Here is a 17,955-nt window from a genome sequence, read left to right on the forward strand (position 1 = left end):
CATTGTCGTTAGCCTATTTCCTCATGGTCTCGTAGGCTAGCCAAAACATTGGAGGGATCTTGAGGCCATTTGACCTATGCAATCTCATTTGTAGGATGATCTGAAGTGTCTAGATCAAAGAAACGTGAATCGGAATCGGATCGGAATCGGCAAGGCCGAATCGAATCGTGAATCGGCAATGAATCGGCAATGAATCGGCGATGAATCGGCAAATTTGAAAAAACCCTTTAAATTTAAAGATTTTAACAATTTAAAACTTATTTCATGCACCCTTTATTGAATATAACTTAAGCACACTATAACATCATCAAATAGAAGTTAAAACTTAACATACATAAACATGAAACATAAAATCCATCACATACGTAACTATGTTATCTAAAATGTAAATTGTAGGCTAGCTGAAGTACATAGAAATCAAATGATCATAATGATTTAAAATTTTAAATCATAGAATGTATGTAAGATGATCCATAAGACATCAAATCATAAATTTATGTAAGAATCTAAGATGAAGATCCATGAAAGTTTGAAACTTTGAAACATATGTCTATCAATGATTCAGTATCAATATCTGTAAACAAAATATAAAAACAAGGCTCCAACTCAAGCCTCAGGCTCATAGTCATCATCATCCTCAACATCATCCTCAAGCTCGGCTACAGCCTCAGCCTCAGCCTCTGAGTATCCAGTCTGCCTAGTAGCAAGGCGTCTAATGTAGGTCCTAGAGGACTGTCGAGCCATATCTCCCGCATATAAGATGGGCTCACGAATGTCGCTAGGGCCTGTGTCTGTGCGTGCACGTGTGCGTCTACCAATGCCTGAAGAACGTGCTCTAGCTGCCTCAGCCTCTATATCCACCTGGTCAATCCACGCACGGTCTTCCTCAGTGAAGACTGGATCTACAACCTCTGTGAGCCACTCTGATTCTGGATCAATCTCCTCCAGAATGATCGGAGAGGAGTCAGTGCCCAAAATCTGTCTGATCCTAAGACGGAGGTTGTAATGAACGAAGACAAGATCATTCAACCTCTGCACTGTCAACCTGTTTCTCCTCTTCGAGTGGATGTGCTCGAACATGGACCAACTGCACTCACATCCAGAAGCGCTGCTTGGCTGACTCAGAATACGAATGGCAATTTTTTGAAGTTTTGGGGTTGTGGCCCCAAACATTTGCCACCATCTATCTGAAATAAGGGAAAATAAAAATAATTAGTCTCATTTACAAATTACAAATTACAAGTTAACTCTAAAATTACATAATCAACTTTAAGTTTAGAATCTAGATTCATGAACATTGAATATATTATTTAATTTTTACCTGGCTGTATTGTTTCCCGAGCATCTATGGCTACCCTGCTAGAGAAAAGTGGCCCTTCTTTATTATTGAACTTATCAAGCTCAATAATTGCAGCACTGCTATCCTCGTCAGTACTCAACCTCTGGATCACTGTATATAATCCGGTGAGAACCTCCTCATCCGCCTTGAAGTCAGGACGGAAACGAAATGCCGAATTCAAAAAGTAAGTTACTGCATGGATGGGTCTGTGGAGCTGATTCTGCCATCTCCTATCAATGATGTCCCAAATAGGGGCATACTTCTCCTGCACTCCTGCATACTGAGCTCTAATGGCCTCCTTGGCCCTATCCATGCCCTCATATATGTAGACCATAGAGGGCTTCTCCCCATCAGCAGTTCGTAGGAGAGATACAAGAGGCTCAGTGGCCTACATATAAAGTAAAACAAAAATTTGAGTCAAAACTTAAACATAGAATAATTCAATAATATAAGGTAAAACTAAATCATTAAACAATTAGCATAGTAAACTGTAAAATATTAAATGTTAAATTGCAATAAAATTACCTTAAGTATTTCTCTAGTAGGTTTCCAAAAACCATCATCATCAAATATGCAATCCACCACATCTATCCCTGCAGTGGTCGTAGCATAGGAAGATGAAATCCACTCCCGCCCAACAAACATGCTCCTCAAATCATCCCTTGATGTCAACAAGGACTGCAAGGTGATGAAATTCGAGGCAAACCTCGTGATCCCTGGACGAGCTAACTCTTTGTCTCCTATGTACTTCCTCATTGTGCTAAGGACAAATGAATGATTATAAATAAACTTACATATGTTTTTTGCCCTTTCCACACATGACTTGACCCACTCAAGTTTGCCAATTTCCTCCAACATGAGGTCAAGGCAGTGTGCTGCACAAGGGGACCAAAATATGGTGGGGTGCCTCTCCATCAAAAGTTTGCCTACAACAATTTTAAGATAATTAGAAATTCAAATTTCAAACATGAGAACTTAGGAAACTTAGAAATTCTAAGTTAGAATTAGAAAAAGTTCAAAATTCAAATAAATTTATTTTCAAAACTTAAAAAGTTAAAAGTTTACCTGCAGCAACATAACTTGCTGCATTATCCGTCACCACTTGCACCACATGTTGTTCCCCCACCTCTGCTATAACTTCCTCAATAACCTCACATAAGTATGTGGCGTTTTTTACATGAGCAGAAGCATCAATGGATTTGAGGAACATGGTATATCCTACAAGTAACAAAACAACGAATTATAATTACTATTAGCAATCAACAAATCAAAATTTGAAATAGTCAATCACGATTCAAAATTATGTATGTAGGAAAGTAGAATGATCAATCACCTCCACAGGATACAAAAAAATTGAGGAGTGTTCTTCCCCTCCTATCTGTCCAACCATCAGTCATGATGGTGCAACCCTTTTCGATCCACTCCTTTCGGTTGTCCTCAAGCTCATGCCTCATATCCTCAACCATTTCCTCCAGGAGGTATCCACTCAACTCAGCCTCAGTTGGGGCTTTAAACCCCGGACCACAAATGGTAACTGCATCTATCATGTTCTGCCAATAAGGAGTCCTGTCACAAATAGATAATGATATTGATTAGAAATTTAGATGTCAAAAACTAAAATCATAAAACAAGTAGATATAATTAAAGTTTTACTTTTACTTTTAACTTTAACTTTGAAGATAACAAAGAAAAAAGAATCAATTACCTGGCTGCAATAAATGGAATGTTGCAAAAGTACCAGAATTTGCAAATCTCTTTTCTGGCAGCATCATGAATCTCCTTGTTCAAACCCATGCCCTCAAGCGTGGGTTGGGAGCCAGGAGTAGTGCGGGGCACAAAGTAACTATCCATTCTGCTTTTCCGCACTCTAGGCCACAATAGGTTGGTGTTGGACTCTGTCTCAGTATGAGACCGACTACCACTAACACTCACATGAGCACTAGCACTAGGATGAAAAGGAGGCCTAGAAGAACCCTCTCCAACACAACCTACGGATGCGGAAGCTGATGCAGATGCACTTGCAGATGTAGATGCGGTTGCGAATGTGGGAGCATGGGAGCCAATACCTCTTAACCCTTCAAGTTGCATTTTCTTAGTCAACTTGTCTTGTTCAATTTTTTCTAATGCCACTAAACAAGAGCATTTTGCCTCAACGGTTTGTTGAGTGCAAACTGTGACATCATGGCCAGGTATGCCAGCAATGTGGTATTTCAATCTATAGATACCTCCCGAATTTATTTTTTCTTTGCAAAATATACATTTTGTTTGATATTTGGTTCTCCCAGGAAACTCTTCATTATATTTCCAGCATTCATCTTTTTTACCCATTGTGGAAATTGGAAAATGAAAGCAAAGGGCTACTGCAATAAAAAAATTCATGTAAAAAATCAAAGTTTGCAACTAATAAACAAAAACTACAAAACAACAAACCCTAGTTTGCAATTTAGTAAAACTAAAAATAAAAAACATTCAAGATTTGCAAATGAACACTAAAAAAATTTAACAAAAAATGCATACTACACTAACATGCAAAAAAAAAACCAACACTTACCTCTTGCAAATGAGTTGAGGAGTGTTGATATTGACTCCTTAATGCTCCCAATGCAATTTATGGCCTCCCCAAATGGACTTCTGATCTCTTTGGTGCTCTTCCTTCTTGCCGGTTGGAAACCTATGGATTCTCTTTTCTCTTCTTCTCTCTCACTCTTCCTCTCTTCTACTCATACTAAGCAAATAGAAGGCTCTTTAGGGTTATAACAAAGAGGAAAGTCAACTTAGAAAGCAGATAAAACATGTGTTTTTTTAAAAAAATTGAACTTTCTATCCTTGCTGCCGCGGCCGATTTCTGGAGATTCACGATGGCGATTTTGGCGATTTTTGCCATGAATCGCCGATTTTGGCGATTCAGGCGATTCACAAGAAAAAATCGCCACCAGCGATTTCCGATTCCAAAAAAATCGGGAGCCATGAATCTTATCGCGATTTCGGCGATTTCGGCGATTTCATGGCGATTTTTGGAACTATGGTCTAGATGCAATTCTGGGCATACATACTATTTATAGTAAGTCATTTTGGGCATGGTTGGGATCTTCAGTGATAATATCATGTCGATGGTAAATGATTAATGTTAAATCTATAACTATGATCGTCAGATCGCATAAACTTCAACTTTCATGTAATACCGTTTGAAGGCTTATTAACACATTGCACCTTGTCTAGGCATGACCGGCAATTTATTGTGCTGAGTATATGTTAGCATTAACCTTAACTAAATTTAGTTATGTTTGTTTGATAAACTATATCTCCTTCTAGGCGTCGATTATGAGAGAGCACTGCAGGCCGACCTAGATAGGGTCATGTCCCTTTAAGGGGCATGCCCTTTGGTTATGGTATATGAGTAAGGTGTGGTTTTAGTTAAAGAACACACAATAGAATATCAAGTCTGCCCCTTTAAGCAACTCTGCCACAAATTGAATACTTGCTGAGACAAATATATTTCAGAATAACAATTAATATTGACATCTCATTTCAAGGTCAGATAGAAAGAAGATCAGAACAGCAACCATACAGAAAGGTATTATCAGATCTGATTGCTTAGAATTTGCAAACACTTTACATGGTATCAAAGCTCTGGTAGTCAAACCTAGGCTCTGCAAATTAAACAATCTGACTTAGTATATCTAGCATCATTTTCCTATCTTCAATGGCATACATAATCAGATGTGAAAGAACACTTTGATGCTTGGAAATTCAGAATTGTGATGATTCTTGAAGAAAATGATGTAAAGCAGTTTGTTGATTCAACATCTAAACAACCTGATGTTGAACCTAATAAAACTATCTGGAGTAAAGGAAACAGGAAAGCCATACAGATCATATTAGATGGAGTGAAAAATGAAATAGTACCCATACTAATGAAACATCAAACAGCATTTGATATGATGAAAGCATTATTAAATGCATATGAGGTTAATAATGCAACTAGAGTCCTCGCATTAAAAAGGCAACTAAATCATATACAAATAAAGAAGGGAGAATTGATGAATTCTTAATTCCTAAGGGTTGCCAGTCTAATAGATGAACTTGCAAGTATAGGAGCCATAATTAATGACACAGAATTAACACTGATGGCTATAGATGGATTACTAGATTCATGGGAAACTTTTGCAAAAGAAGTAAGTGCTAGAGACAATCTTCCTGACTTCAATCGACTTAAGAGAGATTGTCTTCAGGAAGAATCTAGAAAACTTAAGAAAGGGGGAAAGTTGAAAACTGAAGACGAAGAACTTCATGTTCTCAACACAAATTCCTATAAAGGTAAGAAAAAGCATTTCAAGAAGAAGAAGGGTAATCAAAGGAATGAAAAACCTAAGAAATATCTATCCAAAGTAAAATGCTTCAAATGCGAAAAATTTGGACACTACAAATCTAATTGCCCTGAGAATTCTAAACAAGAAGTACACTATACAAACATTACTAAAGAAGATAACTATGATCTTGAGAATCGTGTATTGCATTCAGCACTATCAAATGAAGTATCAAGCAAGGCATGGGTGATTGATAGTGGATCATCCCGACATATTACAGTATACAAAGAAGCACTAGACTCTATATTTGAAGAAGTTGATGGCGACATCACCATCCATGATAATTCCGCTGATTTAGTCAAAGGAATTGGGAATTGCACCTTGAAACTAAAGTCGGGTAGTTCTCTACATCTCAAAGGAGTACTCTATGTACCAGGAATAAAAAGAAATCTAATCTTGGTTACAACACTTGAAGATGATGGACATAATGTTGTATTCATGGACGGTAAATTAATGACCTAGGCAAAGAACTCTTCATTTAAGAAAGCAGTATTGATTGGTCAAAGAAAGGGGTACTTGTATGAATTAAATTCAGAACCTAGTCGACCCCTTCAAGCCTTAATTCATGAAGTTGATGATATAAACGAAATATAGCATAGAAGGTTAGGACATTTAAATTTCAAAACTTTATCAACTATGGAGAAGATGGTTACTAGTTCAACTAAACTAAATAAAGATCATTCAAGCATATACAAAGGATGCACTCTAGGTAAGAATACCAAAAGTCCATTTCATGATAGCACTAGAAAAACTAACAATGTTTTGAAATTAATTCACTCATATTTATGTGGACCTATGTTTGTTCCTTCTCTTGGAGGATTCTGGTACTATATACTTTTTATAGATGAACTCTCTAGAAAAACTTGGATTGACTTCTTAAAATGTAAAGAATCAAAAGAAATCCTTAAGAAATGTAAAAAATTTAAAACCTTAACTGAAAACCTATCAGGACATATAATTACAACTCTTAGGACTAATAATGGAGGGGAATATACCTCAAATTTGTTTAAAGAGTTTTGTAAAAAAACAAGAATTAAGGGAGAGTATATTGTTCCCTATAACCCATTACAAAACGGGTTAGCAGAAAGGAAGAATAGGACAATTATAGAAGCTGCAAGAGCTATGATATTTGATCAAAATCTAAAATATTATCTTTGGGTAGAAGCCTCTTGTACTGCTGTCTATATTTAAAACAGAAGTTTTCACTCCTACCTTAGAGATAAAACTCCTAAAGAAGACTTTACTAAGGTTAAACCTAATATAAGTCATCTTAGAATTTTTGGGTGTCTAGTATATATACATGTTCCAAAAGAAAAGAGAACTAAGTTAGAACCCTCTGGGAGGAAAGGTATTTTTGTTGGGTATAGTGAAACATCTAAAGCATATAGGATTTTCATACCTGGTCATTAAAATATTGAACTTAGTAGGGATGTAATATTTGAAGAAGATTTAGCATTCAAAAGAGCTCTAAGTTCTGAAGAACCCTCTCCCTTACCTAGCTCTGAAGAAAATAAAGAATTTGAGTCTCAGAGGGAGGACATTGAAGAAATTGAAGATGAACTTCAAAACCTCATTCTTGAAGAAACCCAAAATTCTAAGAAAATACCACTTTGGGCCATTAAGACAATAGAGAAAGCACAAGACTTCGCTGCACCATCTGGAACATCTAGAGAAAGCAAAAGACCCAAAAGATTTTCTAGTTATGCAAAAAACATGAATGATTTGTCTAAATTAGAACCAACCAATGTTTTAGATGTTATTAAACATACAGCTTGGAAGGATGCCATGATAGAAGATTACCAATCTATTATGAAGAATGATGTTTGGGAAATTGTTCCAAGACCTGAAGGAAAATCTATTGTTTCTTCCAAGTGGATATTTAAAATTAAGCATGCTACTGATGGTAGCATTGAAAAATATAAAGCCAAATTCATGGCCAAGGGATTCTCTTAGAAAGAAGGGATTGATTAAAACCTTTACTCCTATTGCCAGATACACCTCTGTAAGAGAAGTCCTAGCTATTATAGCATCGAAGGGACGGAAAGTACATCAAATGGATGTAAAAATAGCATTTCTAAATGAAAAGATTACAAAAGAGGTATATTTGGAGCAACCTAAAGGATTTGAAACTCATAACCCTAAAAATTTTCTTTGCATGCTCAAGAAAGCTCTCTATGGGCTTAAACAGGCTCCAAGGGCATGGTATGAAAAAATTGATAAGTATCTCACCGGCTTAGGATTCTCCAAGAATGAAGTTGATCGAAATCTATATTATAAAAGGTATAAAAATGATATGGTAATTTTGATACTGTATGTCGATGATTCACTAATAACAGGTGATGATCATCTCATAGATCAATGCAAGAAAGATCTAATCAGAGAATTTGAGATGAAAGATTTAGGACTCCTTCATTACTTCCTAGGACTAGAAGTATGGCAGAATTTTGACAGCATCATACTCAATCAAAAAAAGTATACATTAGACATCTTGAAGAGATTTGGAATGTGGAACTGTAGACCTATGTCTTCTCCCATGGAGACTAACTTACATAAACTTAAGAAAGCAGCAGCAGAATCACCTTCCATAGATTCTACTCTTTACAGACACATGATTGGATCCCTTATGTACTGGGTAAATACAAGACCTAATATTTGCTATGTTGTTAATGCATTAAGTCAGTTTATGTGTGAGCCAAAGGAGATTCACCTAGTTGCAGTCAAACACATCATGAGATACTTACAAGGCACTCTTAACCTTGGGCTCAAGTATGAGAAAGTTGAATTGGACCTACATGGATACACAGACTCAAATTGGGCTGGAAGTATTACTGACAAGAAAAGCACTTCAAGATGTTGTTTCAGTTTAGGCTCAGCAATGATATCATGGATATGCAGAAAGCAATCTTCAGTAGCACAAAGTTCCACAGAAGCCAGATACATTGCAACGGCGATGACCTCTCGAGAAGCATTTTGGCTTAGAAAGTTACTTGTGGGATTATTTGGCCAAGCCATGAATTCTATGATTATTCATTGTGATAATCAGAGTTCAATCAAGCTTTCTGTGAATCCAGTTTTTCATGACAGATCCAAGCATATCAAAATTCCTTACCATTATGTAAGAGATATGGTAGACACAATTATTGTAAAATTAGAATACATTTGCACTGCAAATTAGACAGCAAATATTCTTACCAAACCTCTCTCTCGAGTGAAAATAGATCACTTCAAGAAAAGACTTGGTATGGTTGAATTGTAATTCATTTGTATTCTTTAAATTATTAATAAAATAATTTTTTTCTCTGGCTATTGACTATTTTGGGCTCCACCATTTGTATTCATTATTTTAGAGGTGACGATCTCTGAGATAATGAACACTTGTATGAAAGACATTATGAGACATGACAATCTCTTAGATAATGTGCTAAACAGTAGAGGTCTACTGTCAAATCTAAATGAGTTCAATATAACATTGTGATGTAGACATTGTTATGCCTATGAGTCACGATTTGGATAAAGGAAGAATTTTATTATTCTTCGGAGTTTATCCTGTGTTCTGGTAGATCTTAACTCAAGATCATGTTGTGATATAGGAATGCCAGTACCTATGAGTCACAACTTGGATAAATGAAGAATTTAATTATTCTCCGGATGTTATCCTGTATATTGTATTCATTGCAATACTGTTATCACTAGTATCAGTGATATGTCATATCATAGATATAGTAATATGACATAGTATCATATGTTTAATGATACCGCATGCTAAGAAGATTCAGATAGATATAGAGTATCATTTTATACTTATTCATTGTAATTGATGATGCTAGATATGTTATTTCTCAGTATGATTATCAAGTTAAGAGGGAGTGTTAAAACTATAACTACGATCATCATACTGGTCTGACTATGCAAATTGCATAAACTTCATTTTTCATGTAATACCGTTTGAAGGCTTATTAACACATTGCACATTGTCTAGGCATGATCGGCGATTTTTTCTGATGAGTATATGTTAGCATTAACCTTAACTAAATTTAGTTATGTTTGTTTGATAAACTATATCTCCTTCTAAGTGCTGATTATGAGAGAGCATTGTGGGCTGACCTAGATAGGGTCATGTCCCTTTAAGGGGCAGCTCTTTGGTTATGGTATATGAGTAAGGTGTGGTTGTAATTAAAGAGCACACAACAGAATATCAAGTCTGCTCCTTTAAGCAACTCTGTCACAAATCGAATACTTGCTGAGACAAATATATTTCAAAATAACAATTAATATTGACATCTCATCTCAAGGTCAAATAGAAAGAAGATCAGAACAGCAACCATACAGAAAGGTATTATCTCAGAGTCAATTACTAAGAATTTGCAGAAACTTTACAATTAATATCAACAGAAGATTTTTCTATATCACTGATATGGTTTATTATGCATTAATAAAGCTAGTTTATAAAGTTAAATATAAATGTTTAACTTTAATAATGTGGGACTATTGTTAAGTGGAAAATATTACAAGTCACTTTATTTAATAAATTAATAACACATTAGAGACAAAATGTACAGGGACTTAAAGGGAAAGTTATTTTAAATGACATGGAGAAAGATTAAAAGAAAAGCATCCATGGAAAAATAGTTGAAAAGCATTCGCCGCAAAATAGCAGAAAAAAGCAATTGCAAGAAAATAAAAAGATAAAGAAATCACAAGAAAATAAAAGGAAAATCAAAATCCCGAAAAAATTGGGGAAAGGTAAAATTGATAGGGAAAATTGATTTTATTTATCCCGCATTAGTAAGATGAGTGAATGAGCTCTTATGAGAATGCTATAAAAGAATTCCAAAAGCTCACTTTCTGATGTAGGAGCATCCTAGGTTTCTTTGTAATCCTGCACATTAGTTCATTCTGCCTAGTTCCAATTGGGCCGACTTTGCTCACATTTAATTTTGGTATAGTTAATTATATTTGATGAGGGCCGACTTGTGGTTTCTCTATGTTCTAGAATTATCCGTAAGCCATTTTGGCAAGTATAAGTAGGGTGTTTAGGTTTAGGGTTAGGGCAGATTTTTGGAGAGAGTTCAAAAGAAAAAGAGATATGTGGATTTAAAAAGCTGATTTGGAGATCTGGAAGTTGTACATTTGTAATTGGTCGTAACCCAGAAGGCCTTACAGCTGGGCATGTATGCTGAACATTTGATGAATCAATAAATATATCCTTGTTCTCTCTTTCCTTGGTGTTGTTCCTCGTGTTTTCTTCCATTGTGTTAACTCTTGCAGGGTGGCTTGGATAGCTAGGTGTGCCTTTGGCCCTAGTTATTCATCCTTTGCCTGCATCAATTGGTATCAGAGCCCGAAGTTCATCCTTGTGGAGATTGGATCGTGTAGAACCCTGATTTGGATCTGGTTGTAGGGTGGCAGATCTGTGGATTTGACCTATAACTTGCAGAGGGTTACGATCTTGCAGGAATCTGATTTGTAAAGATGGTTCGTGGTAGAGGAAATAATATTGATAACGCTATATTGGATTAGTTAAGACAAATTGCAGCCAGATTAGATGTTGTGGAGACAGCCCAGAGGAGAGGAGCGCATCTTGAAGATGTAAGTGATGATGAAGCAGCAGCACCAAACCATAATCTAGAACCTGAAGAAGATCGAGATGAGGAAAGATTGTTGCAATTATTGTCTAGGGAAAATTCAAAGCCTGCTGTAAAAGTTGTTCCTTATGATGGGAAATTGGATACAAATACTGTGCTGGATTGGATCTCTGATATGGAGAAGTTCTTTGAGTATGAAAACACTCCTGATAACAGAAAGGTGAAGATTGAAGTCACTAGGCTGAAAGGTCATGCATCATTATGGTGGGAGCACTTGCAAACTGATAGACAAAGGAGAGGAAAGGAGAAGATAAGAACTTGGCCAAAGATGGTGAACAAGGTAAAGAACAAATTCCTTCCTACTGATTACCAAGTTAGCTCATTGAGAAAGATGCAAAATTTCAAACAAAGGGACATGACTGTGAAAGAATATACCAAGGAATTCTATAGATTGGACATCAGATCTGGACATGTGGATGATGATGTTGAGAAAATTGCAAGGTACATTAATGGATTGAGATCTAGAATTCAAGATGAGATAAGTTTTGTGAAGTTGGAAAGTGTGGAAGAAGCATACCAGTATGCCTTGAAGGCTGAGGAGATTTTGACAAAAAAGCATGAACAAAGACAAAGAGGTAGAGGTGGTAGATTCCAAAGAGGTAGAGGTAGATCTAATGGAGAAAGTAGTAGATTTGACAATTCTATGCAAGATAAAGTCAAATCTGAATGGAAAGAGTGATGATAAAGGCAAGACCGAATGGAAAGGTGGTAATTCTTACCAAGGAGGCACTAATTCTTACCGGGGAAGAGGTAATTCCTATTCTAGAAGTGGATTTCATGGTAATTGTTTTAGATGTGGCAAAAAAGGGCATAGAACTTTTGAATGTAGATCCTCTGAAAGTGGACAGAATAATAGAAATGTTGTGATTCAAGAAGACATTGAAAGTTCACCAAGTGGACCTGAGGTTGGAGAAAATCTGATGGTGAGAAGAACCTTATGTAATAAAAGTGATGAGGAACCTGTTTTAAGGAGAAGTCTTTTCAAGACAAGATGTAAGATGGCTGGAAAATGCTGCAAAGTGATCATTGACAATGGGAGTTCTACAAATCTGGCATCAGAAAAGCTGGTTACCAAGTTGCAATTAGAGAGGCTGAAACATCCCAAACCTTATCATGTTTCATGGATCAAAGATGAGCATAAGATATTGGTAAGTGAGCAATGCCTTGTGAAATTTAAAATTGGACATTATGTTGATAAAGTTTTGTGTGATATTATGCCCATGGATTGTTGTCATATTTTGTTGGGTAGACCTTGGCAATATGATAGACATGCTGTACATGATGGAAGATTGAATCAATATACTCTTTGGGTGAATGGGAAGAAACAAACATTGTTGCCTTTGATTGAAGTTCCAGATGAGGTTAATTGTACTGCTGTAAAGATTTGTATGGTTAATGGGAAACAATTTGAAAAGGAAGTGAAGAAGAATCAGGTTTGTTTTGCCATAATTTCAAGAAATCCAAGTTTTGTCAATGAAGGCCAAGTGCAAGAGAATAATGCTAACCAAGTGCCAGATAGTGGTGACCGAGTGACAGATGGTAGTATTGACCAAGTGCCAGAAGAAATTGCAAAATTGCTCAATGAATATAAAGACATTATTGCTGATGATCTTCCTAATGGATTACCTCCAGTAAGAAGTATAAGTCATTGTATGGATTTGATTCCTAGAGCAAGTTTGCCAAACAAAGCACCATATAGATTGACACCTACAGAGAATGAAGAACTTAACAGACAAGTGCATGAGTTGTTGCAGAAAGGTTTGATCAGAGAAAGCTTGAGTCCATGTGTTGTACCTGCTGTATTAGCACCTAAAAAGAATGGAGAATGGAGAATGTGTACTGATTCCAAAGCCATTAACAAGATAACAATGAAATATAGGTTTCCTATGCCAAGGATGAATGACATAATGGATTGTTTAAGTGGAGCAAAGTATTTTACCAAGATTGATTTGAAGAGTGGCTATCATCAGATCAGAATCAGAGAAGGTGATGAATGGAAGACTGCTTTCAAGACAAAAGATGGTTTGTATGAATGGTTGGTTATGCCTTTTGGTTTGACTAATGCACCTAGTACTTTCATGAGGTTAATGAATGAAGTTCTAAAAAGATTTTTGGGTAAGTTTGTGATTGTTTATTTGGATGATATTCTGATATTCAGTAAGACTAAGGAAGAACATCTTGAGCATATTAGACAAGTATTGTAGAGGTTGAAAGAGAAAAAGTTGTTGATTAATCTGAAAAAGTGTTCTTTTATGCAAGAGGAGATTGTGTATCTGGGATTTGTGATTTCAGCTAATGGTTTGAAGATGGATCCTGAAAAGGTTAAAGCAATTTTGGAATGGCCTACACCTAAGAATGTGAGTGAAGTAAGATCATTTCATGGTTTAGCTAGTTTTTATAGAAAGTTTATAAAGAACTTCAATGCTGTTTGCAATGCTATGACTGAGACAATGAGGGGAGATAAAAAGGAATTCAAGTGGACAGATGGAGCTGATAAGAGTTTTGAGACTGTGAAACAAAAGGTTGCAGAATTACCGGTATTGGCTTTGCCTGATTTCAACAAAGTATTTCAAATTGAATGTGATGCAAGTGGTAATGCAATAGGAGCTGTATTAAGTCAAGAAGGTAAGCCTGTTGCTTTCTTTAGTGAAAAGTTGAATGATGCTAGACGGAAATATTATGTGTATGATCAAGAGTTTTATGCTATTGTTCAAGCATTGAAGAAGTGGAGACATTATTTGATGCCTAACGAGTTTGTGTTGTATACTGATCATAAAGCTTTACAATACTTGGGAAGTCAACATAAATTGAATCAAAGACATATGAAGTGGGTTGAATATTTGCAAAGTTTTACATTTGTGATTAAGCATAAGAGTGGAGTTACCAACAAAGTTGCTGATGCATTGAGTAGAAGACGGTCTTTGTTGACTGAAATGAAGGTTGAAGTTCTTGGTTTTGATGAGATGAAAGAGTTATACGATGTTGATCCTAATTTTTTTGAGACATGGAGAGAGTGCAGAGCACCAAATCTGACAGATCACATAAGTAAGTATGATGAGTATTTCATTCAAGAAGGTATGTTGTTCAAAGGCATTCAGTTGTGTATTCCTAGAAGTTCTATGAGGTTGAATCTAATTAAAGAAAAGCATAGTGGTGGATTAGTTGGACATTTTGGAATTGATAAGACATTGGGTTTGCTGAAAGAAAAATATTATTGGCCACAAATGTATAAGGGTGTTCAAAAATTTGTAAAGAGTTGTGGAGTTTGTCAAGTTGCAAAAGGAGTGAGTCAAAATACTGGTTTGTATACACCTATTATTGTTCCTGAGAAACCTTGGACTGACATTAGTATGGATTTTGTTCTTGGATTGCCTAAGACAATGAAAGGGTATGATTCCATATTTGTAGTAGTGGATAGATTTTCTAAGATGGCTCATTTTATACCATGTAAGAGGACATCAGATGCTGAGCATGTTGCTGAACTTTTTTTTAAAGAAATTGTGAGATTGCATGGATTACCAAGAAGTATTATTTCTGACAAAGACAGTGAGTTTGTTGGATATTTTTGGAAGACTTTGTGGAAGAAGATGGGTACTGAGTTGAAGTTTAGTTCTACATTCCATCCACAAACAGATGGACAGACAGAGGTTGTGAATAGAAGCTTGGATAATTTGTTAAGATGTTTGGTTGGAAATAAGCCAAGTAATTAGGAGATGGTATTGGCACAAGCTGAATTTGCATATAACAATTCTGTGAATAGGAGTACAGGGAAGACACCTTTTGAGATTGTTACTAGAATGCATCCTAGAGGCATATCAGATTTGAGAGATGTTGGTGAAGAAAAGAGAAGCGCTGCAGGAGAATAATTTGCTGATTTTATAGAGTCTTTGCATAAGGAAGTGAAGTTGAGATTGGAACAAAGTAATCAGAAGTATAAAGAGAATGCTAATCAGTCTAGAAGATACCATGATTTTCAGGTTAGTGATGAGGTGATGGTTCATCTAAAGAAAGGAAGATTCCCAGCTAGAACATACAGTAAACTAAAGATGAAGAAATTTGGACCTTGTAAGATCTTGAAGAAGTTTGATAGTGGTAATTCTTATGAAGTTGAGTTACCTGATGACACGGATATATCTCCTATATTCAATATTGCTGATTTGTATAAGTATCATGAGTCAGAGGATGAAATTGCTGTACCTGATGATTATCCTAAAAAGCAAATCGAGGAGGTTGAATAGATATTGGATAAAAGAGTTGGTAAGAGCACAGAAGGAAAAGATCACTATGAATATTTGGTGAAGTAGAAAAATAGACCAGTTGAAGATGCTACATGGATTTCTCAGTTTGAGTTGGATTCAACTCAGGGTGTGACACTTGCATGATTCAGGAGAATCATTTTTTTCCAACCCTGGTTGTCTGATGCAAGAGCATCCTGGGTTTCTTTGTAATCCTACAAATTAGTTCATTCTGCCTAGTTCCAATTGGGCCGACTTTGCTCACATTTAATTTTGGTATAGTTAATTATATTTGATGAGGGCCGACTTGTGGTTTCTCTATGTTCTAGAATTATCCGTAAGCCATTTTGGCAAGTATAAGTAGGGTGTTTAGGTTTAGGGTTAGGGCAGATTTTTGGGGAGAGTTCAAAAGAAAAAGAGATATGTGGATTTAAAAAGCTGATTTGGAGATCTAGAAGTTGTACATTTGTAATTGGCCGTAACCCAGAAGGCCTTATAGCTGGGCATGTATGCTGAATATTTGATAAATCAATAAATATATCCTTGTTTTCTCTTTCCTTGGTGCTGTTCCTCGTGTTTTCTTCCATTGTGTCAACTCTTGCAGGGTGGCTTGGATAGTTGGGTGTGTCTTTGGCCCTAGTTATTCATCCTTTGCCTGCATCACTTTCAGACATGCTGGATGAAATAAGAGACTTATGAAATATCGGAGAGTTCTTCAAGAATTTGTAAGGACAAAAACTCTCATGAATGACATTATCTTCCCTATTGCAAGACACAGTCAAGAGGAACATTGAGCAATATTTGGAAATGCATTTGGAGCTTGCTTATAAGTATTGAAATAATACTTTACAGTTCATAATTATCAAATTAAGAAGTTTGAAATACATAATAGGTGGGAAGTTGTTTGAAAGGGTTTGAAGATATATTTTGCTGTCATTATTTCCAGCCACCTAGCTCTTGCTGGCCAAGATACTTCAGATTGAAGTTATTAATATTCCTTAGTTGATGGCTCATATGGAAGCTGCTGTACACGGTTAAATCCTGCAGATTTAAGAAGATTTAACAGTATGAACATATACTTACAGCTCATACAGTGTGGGACATTGAGATTCCGCATTCTGAGAATTGCCACACATTGCCAGGTCATTCATTTCTGAGTCTGTATTACCAGTGACTTAAAATCTGCCGTCCTGTTTAATCTTTACACAGCCATGTAATACTGATTTGGAGGGCATCAAAAGAGTGCAGCTGCTGATCGGATGTTCTGTGGCTTCATTCTCCATAGACTGATCTGTACACAATGAGTGAATCAATTGAAGCAGAGAAGACTATTCATGGGCAGCACCTGGTGAGCTGTATAGCTTACATGGGTTATGCAATCTATCTATTAAAGGTGTTGTAGTGTTATGTTTACAAATCAGTATATGATGGAATAGTGTTTCAGATTTTTGGGGTCCCATCCTAACTATAGTTTGGTGTAACCTTAATAAAATTTTGGAGTTACTTATTGCTGAAGCTTATTAGAAATCATAGCCATGCCATCTCTTGCAATATTATTAAAAATATTAAATAAACTATGCATATTGGGACTAAATATTTTAGCAGGATACACTGCTCTGATACCACTATAACATACACTTGTTTTTTGTGTGTGTGTATTTTTTGTTGTTTGAATGTGTTTGAGATGAACGGATAAACTTATTGCAGAAACAAAGAATAGAAATACACTTTAAAATGTAATATTTTTGAAACACCCACAACCAAAAAAGATTTTCAGATTTATTTCAAACTGAAAGTACACAATTTCTTCAAAGCCTCAAACCCTTAAATACCCAGATGATGAAATTACATTAAAACCAACTTATTACACATACCCTAGAAATGACTTTGAAATCATCGATTTGGCACCAATAACCAGCAAACCGGGAGCCCTAAATTGGGATGCCACACTCCAAGTTTGCCTCCAATGTCAAGCTAAATGAGTTTTTAAAGAAAGAAAACCTGGATGCCTCAAATAAGCAACAAAAATCCTTCAAACCCTAGCTGCCAATGCCCAAAACTAACATGTCAATCTCCTATAGTACAGCCAACTATGGAAGTGGTACTACTAGCAAGGAGTGTACAATCTGCTCTTAAAACTTCTGAAAACCCTCCCAATTTTCTCAAAACAATCTCTCTTGAATCTGCCCTAAGTATTTTGTAAATCAAATTAAGCACATCAAATCTATAACGAAACCAAGATGTGGTTTTTGAATGACACCAGCAATAAATCATCCAAATCAGACCTCTCACTAATGTAAAGGATGTTCCTCCCAAGGGTTTTCATTCTCACAAAGCCATAGGATGAATAAGTTTAACAACCAAGTCTC

General features: G+C 36.0%; 2 protein-coding genes across 2 annotated transcripts in view; both read right to left on the reverse strand.

The window, feature by feature from the left end:
* LOC149557331 (sodium/hydrogen exchanger 4-like) overlaps positions 1-17,955 on the reverse strand; it is a 162,100-nt gene that overhangs the window by 127,723 nt on the left and 16,422 nt on the right. The window lies entirely within an intron of this gene.
* LOC149557332 (uncharacterized) lies at positions 457-4,037 on the reverse strand. Its single transcript, XM_089832003.1, has 7 exons — positions 3,891-4,037; positions 3,045-3,699; positions 2,673-2,905; positions 2,405-2,557; positions 1,865-2,265; positions 1,322-1,727; positions 457-1,187 (listed from the first exon to the last, which is right to left on the reverse strand). Exons 2-7 carry the CDS (start codon positions 3,665-3,667, stop codon positions 607-609), a joined length of 2,397 nt encoding a protein of 798 aa, XP_089688129.1. The 5' UTR covers positions 3,668-3,699; positions 3,891-4,037; the 3' UTR covers positions 457-606.

The sequence above is a fragment of the Cupressus sempervirens genome, chromosome 5, assembly GCF_028749045.1.
Source record: "Cupressus sempervirens isolate cs-2001-9-10 chromosome 5, ASM2874904v1, whole genome shotgun sequence".
Classification (NCBI taxonomy): domain Eukaryota; kingdom Viridiplantae; phylum Streptophyta; class Pinopsida; order Cupressales; family Cupressaceae; genus Cupressus; species Cupressus sempervirens.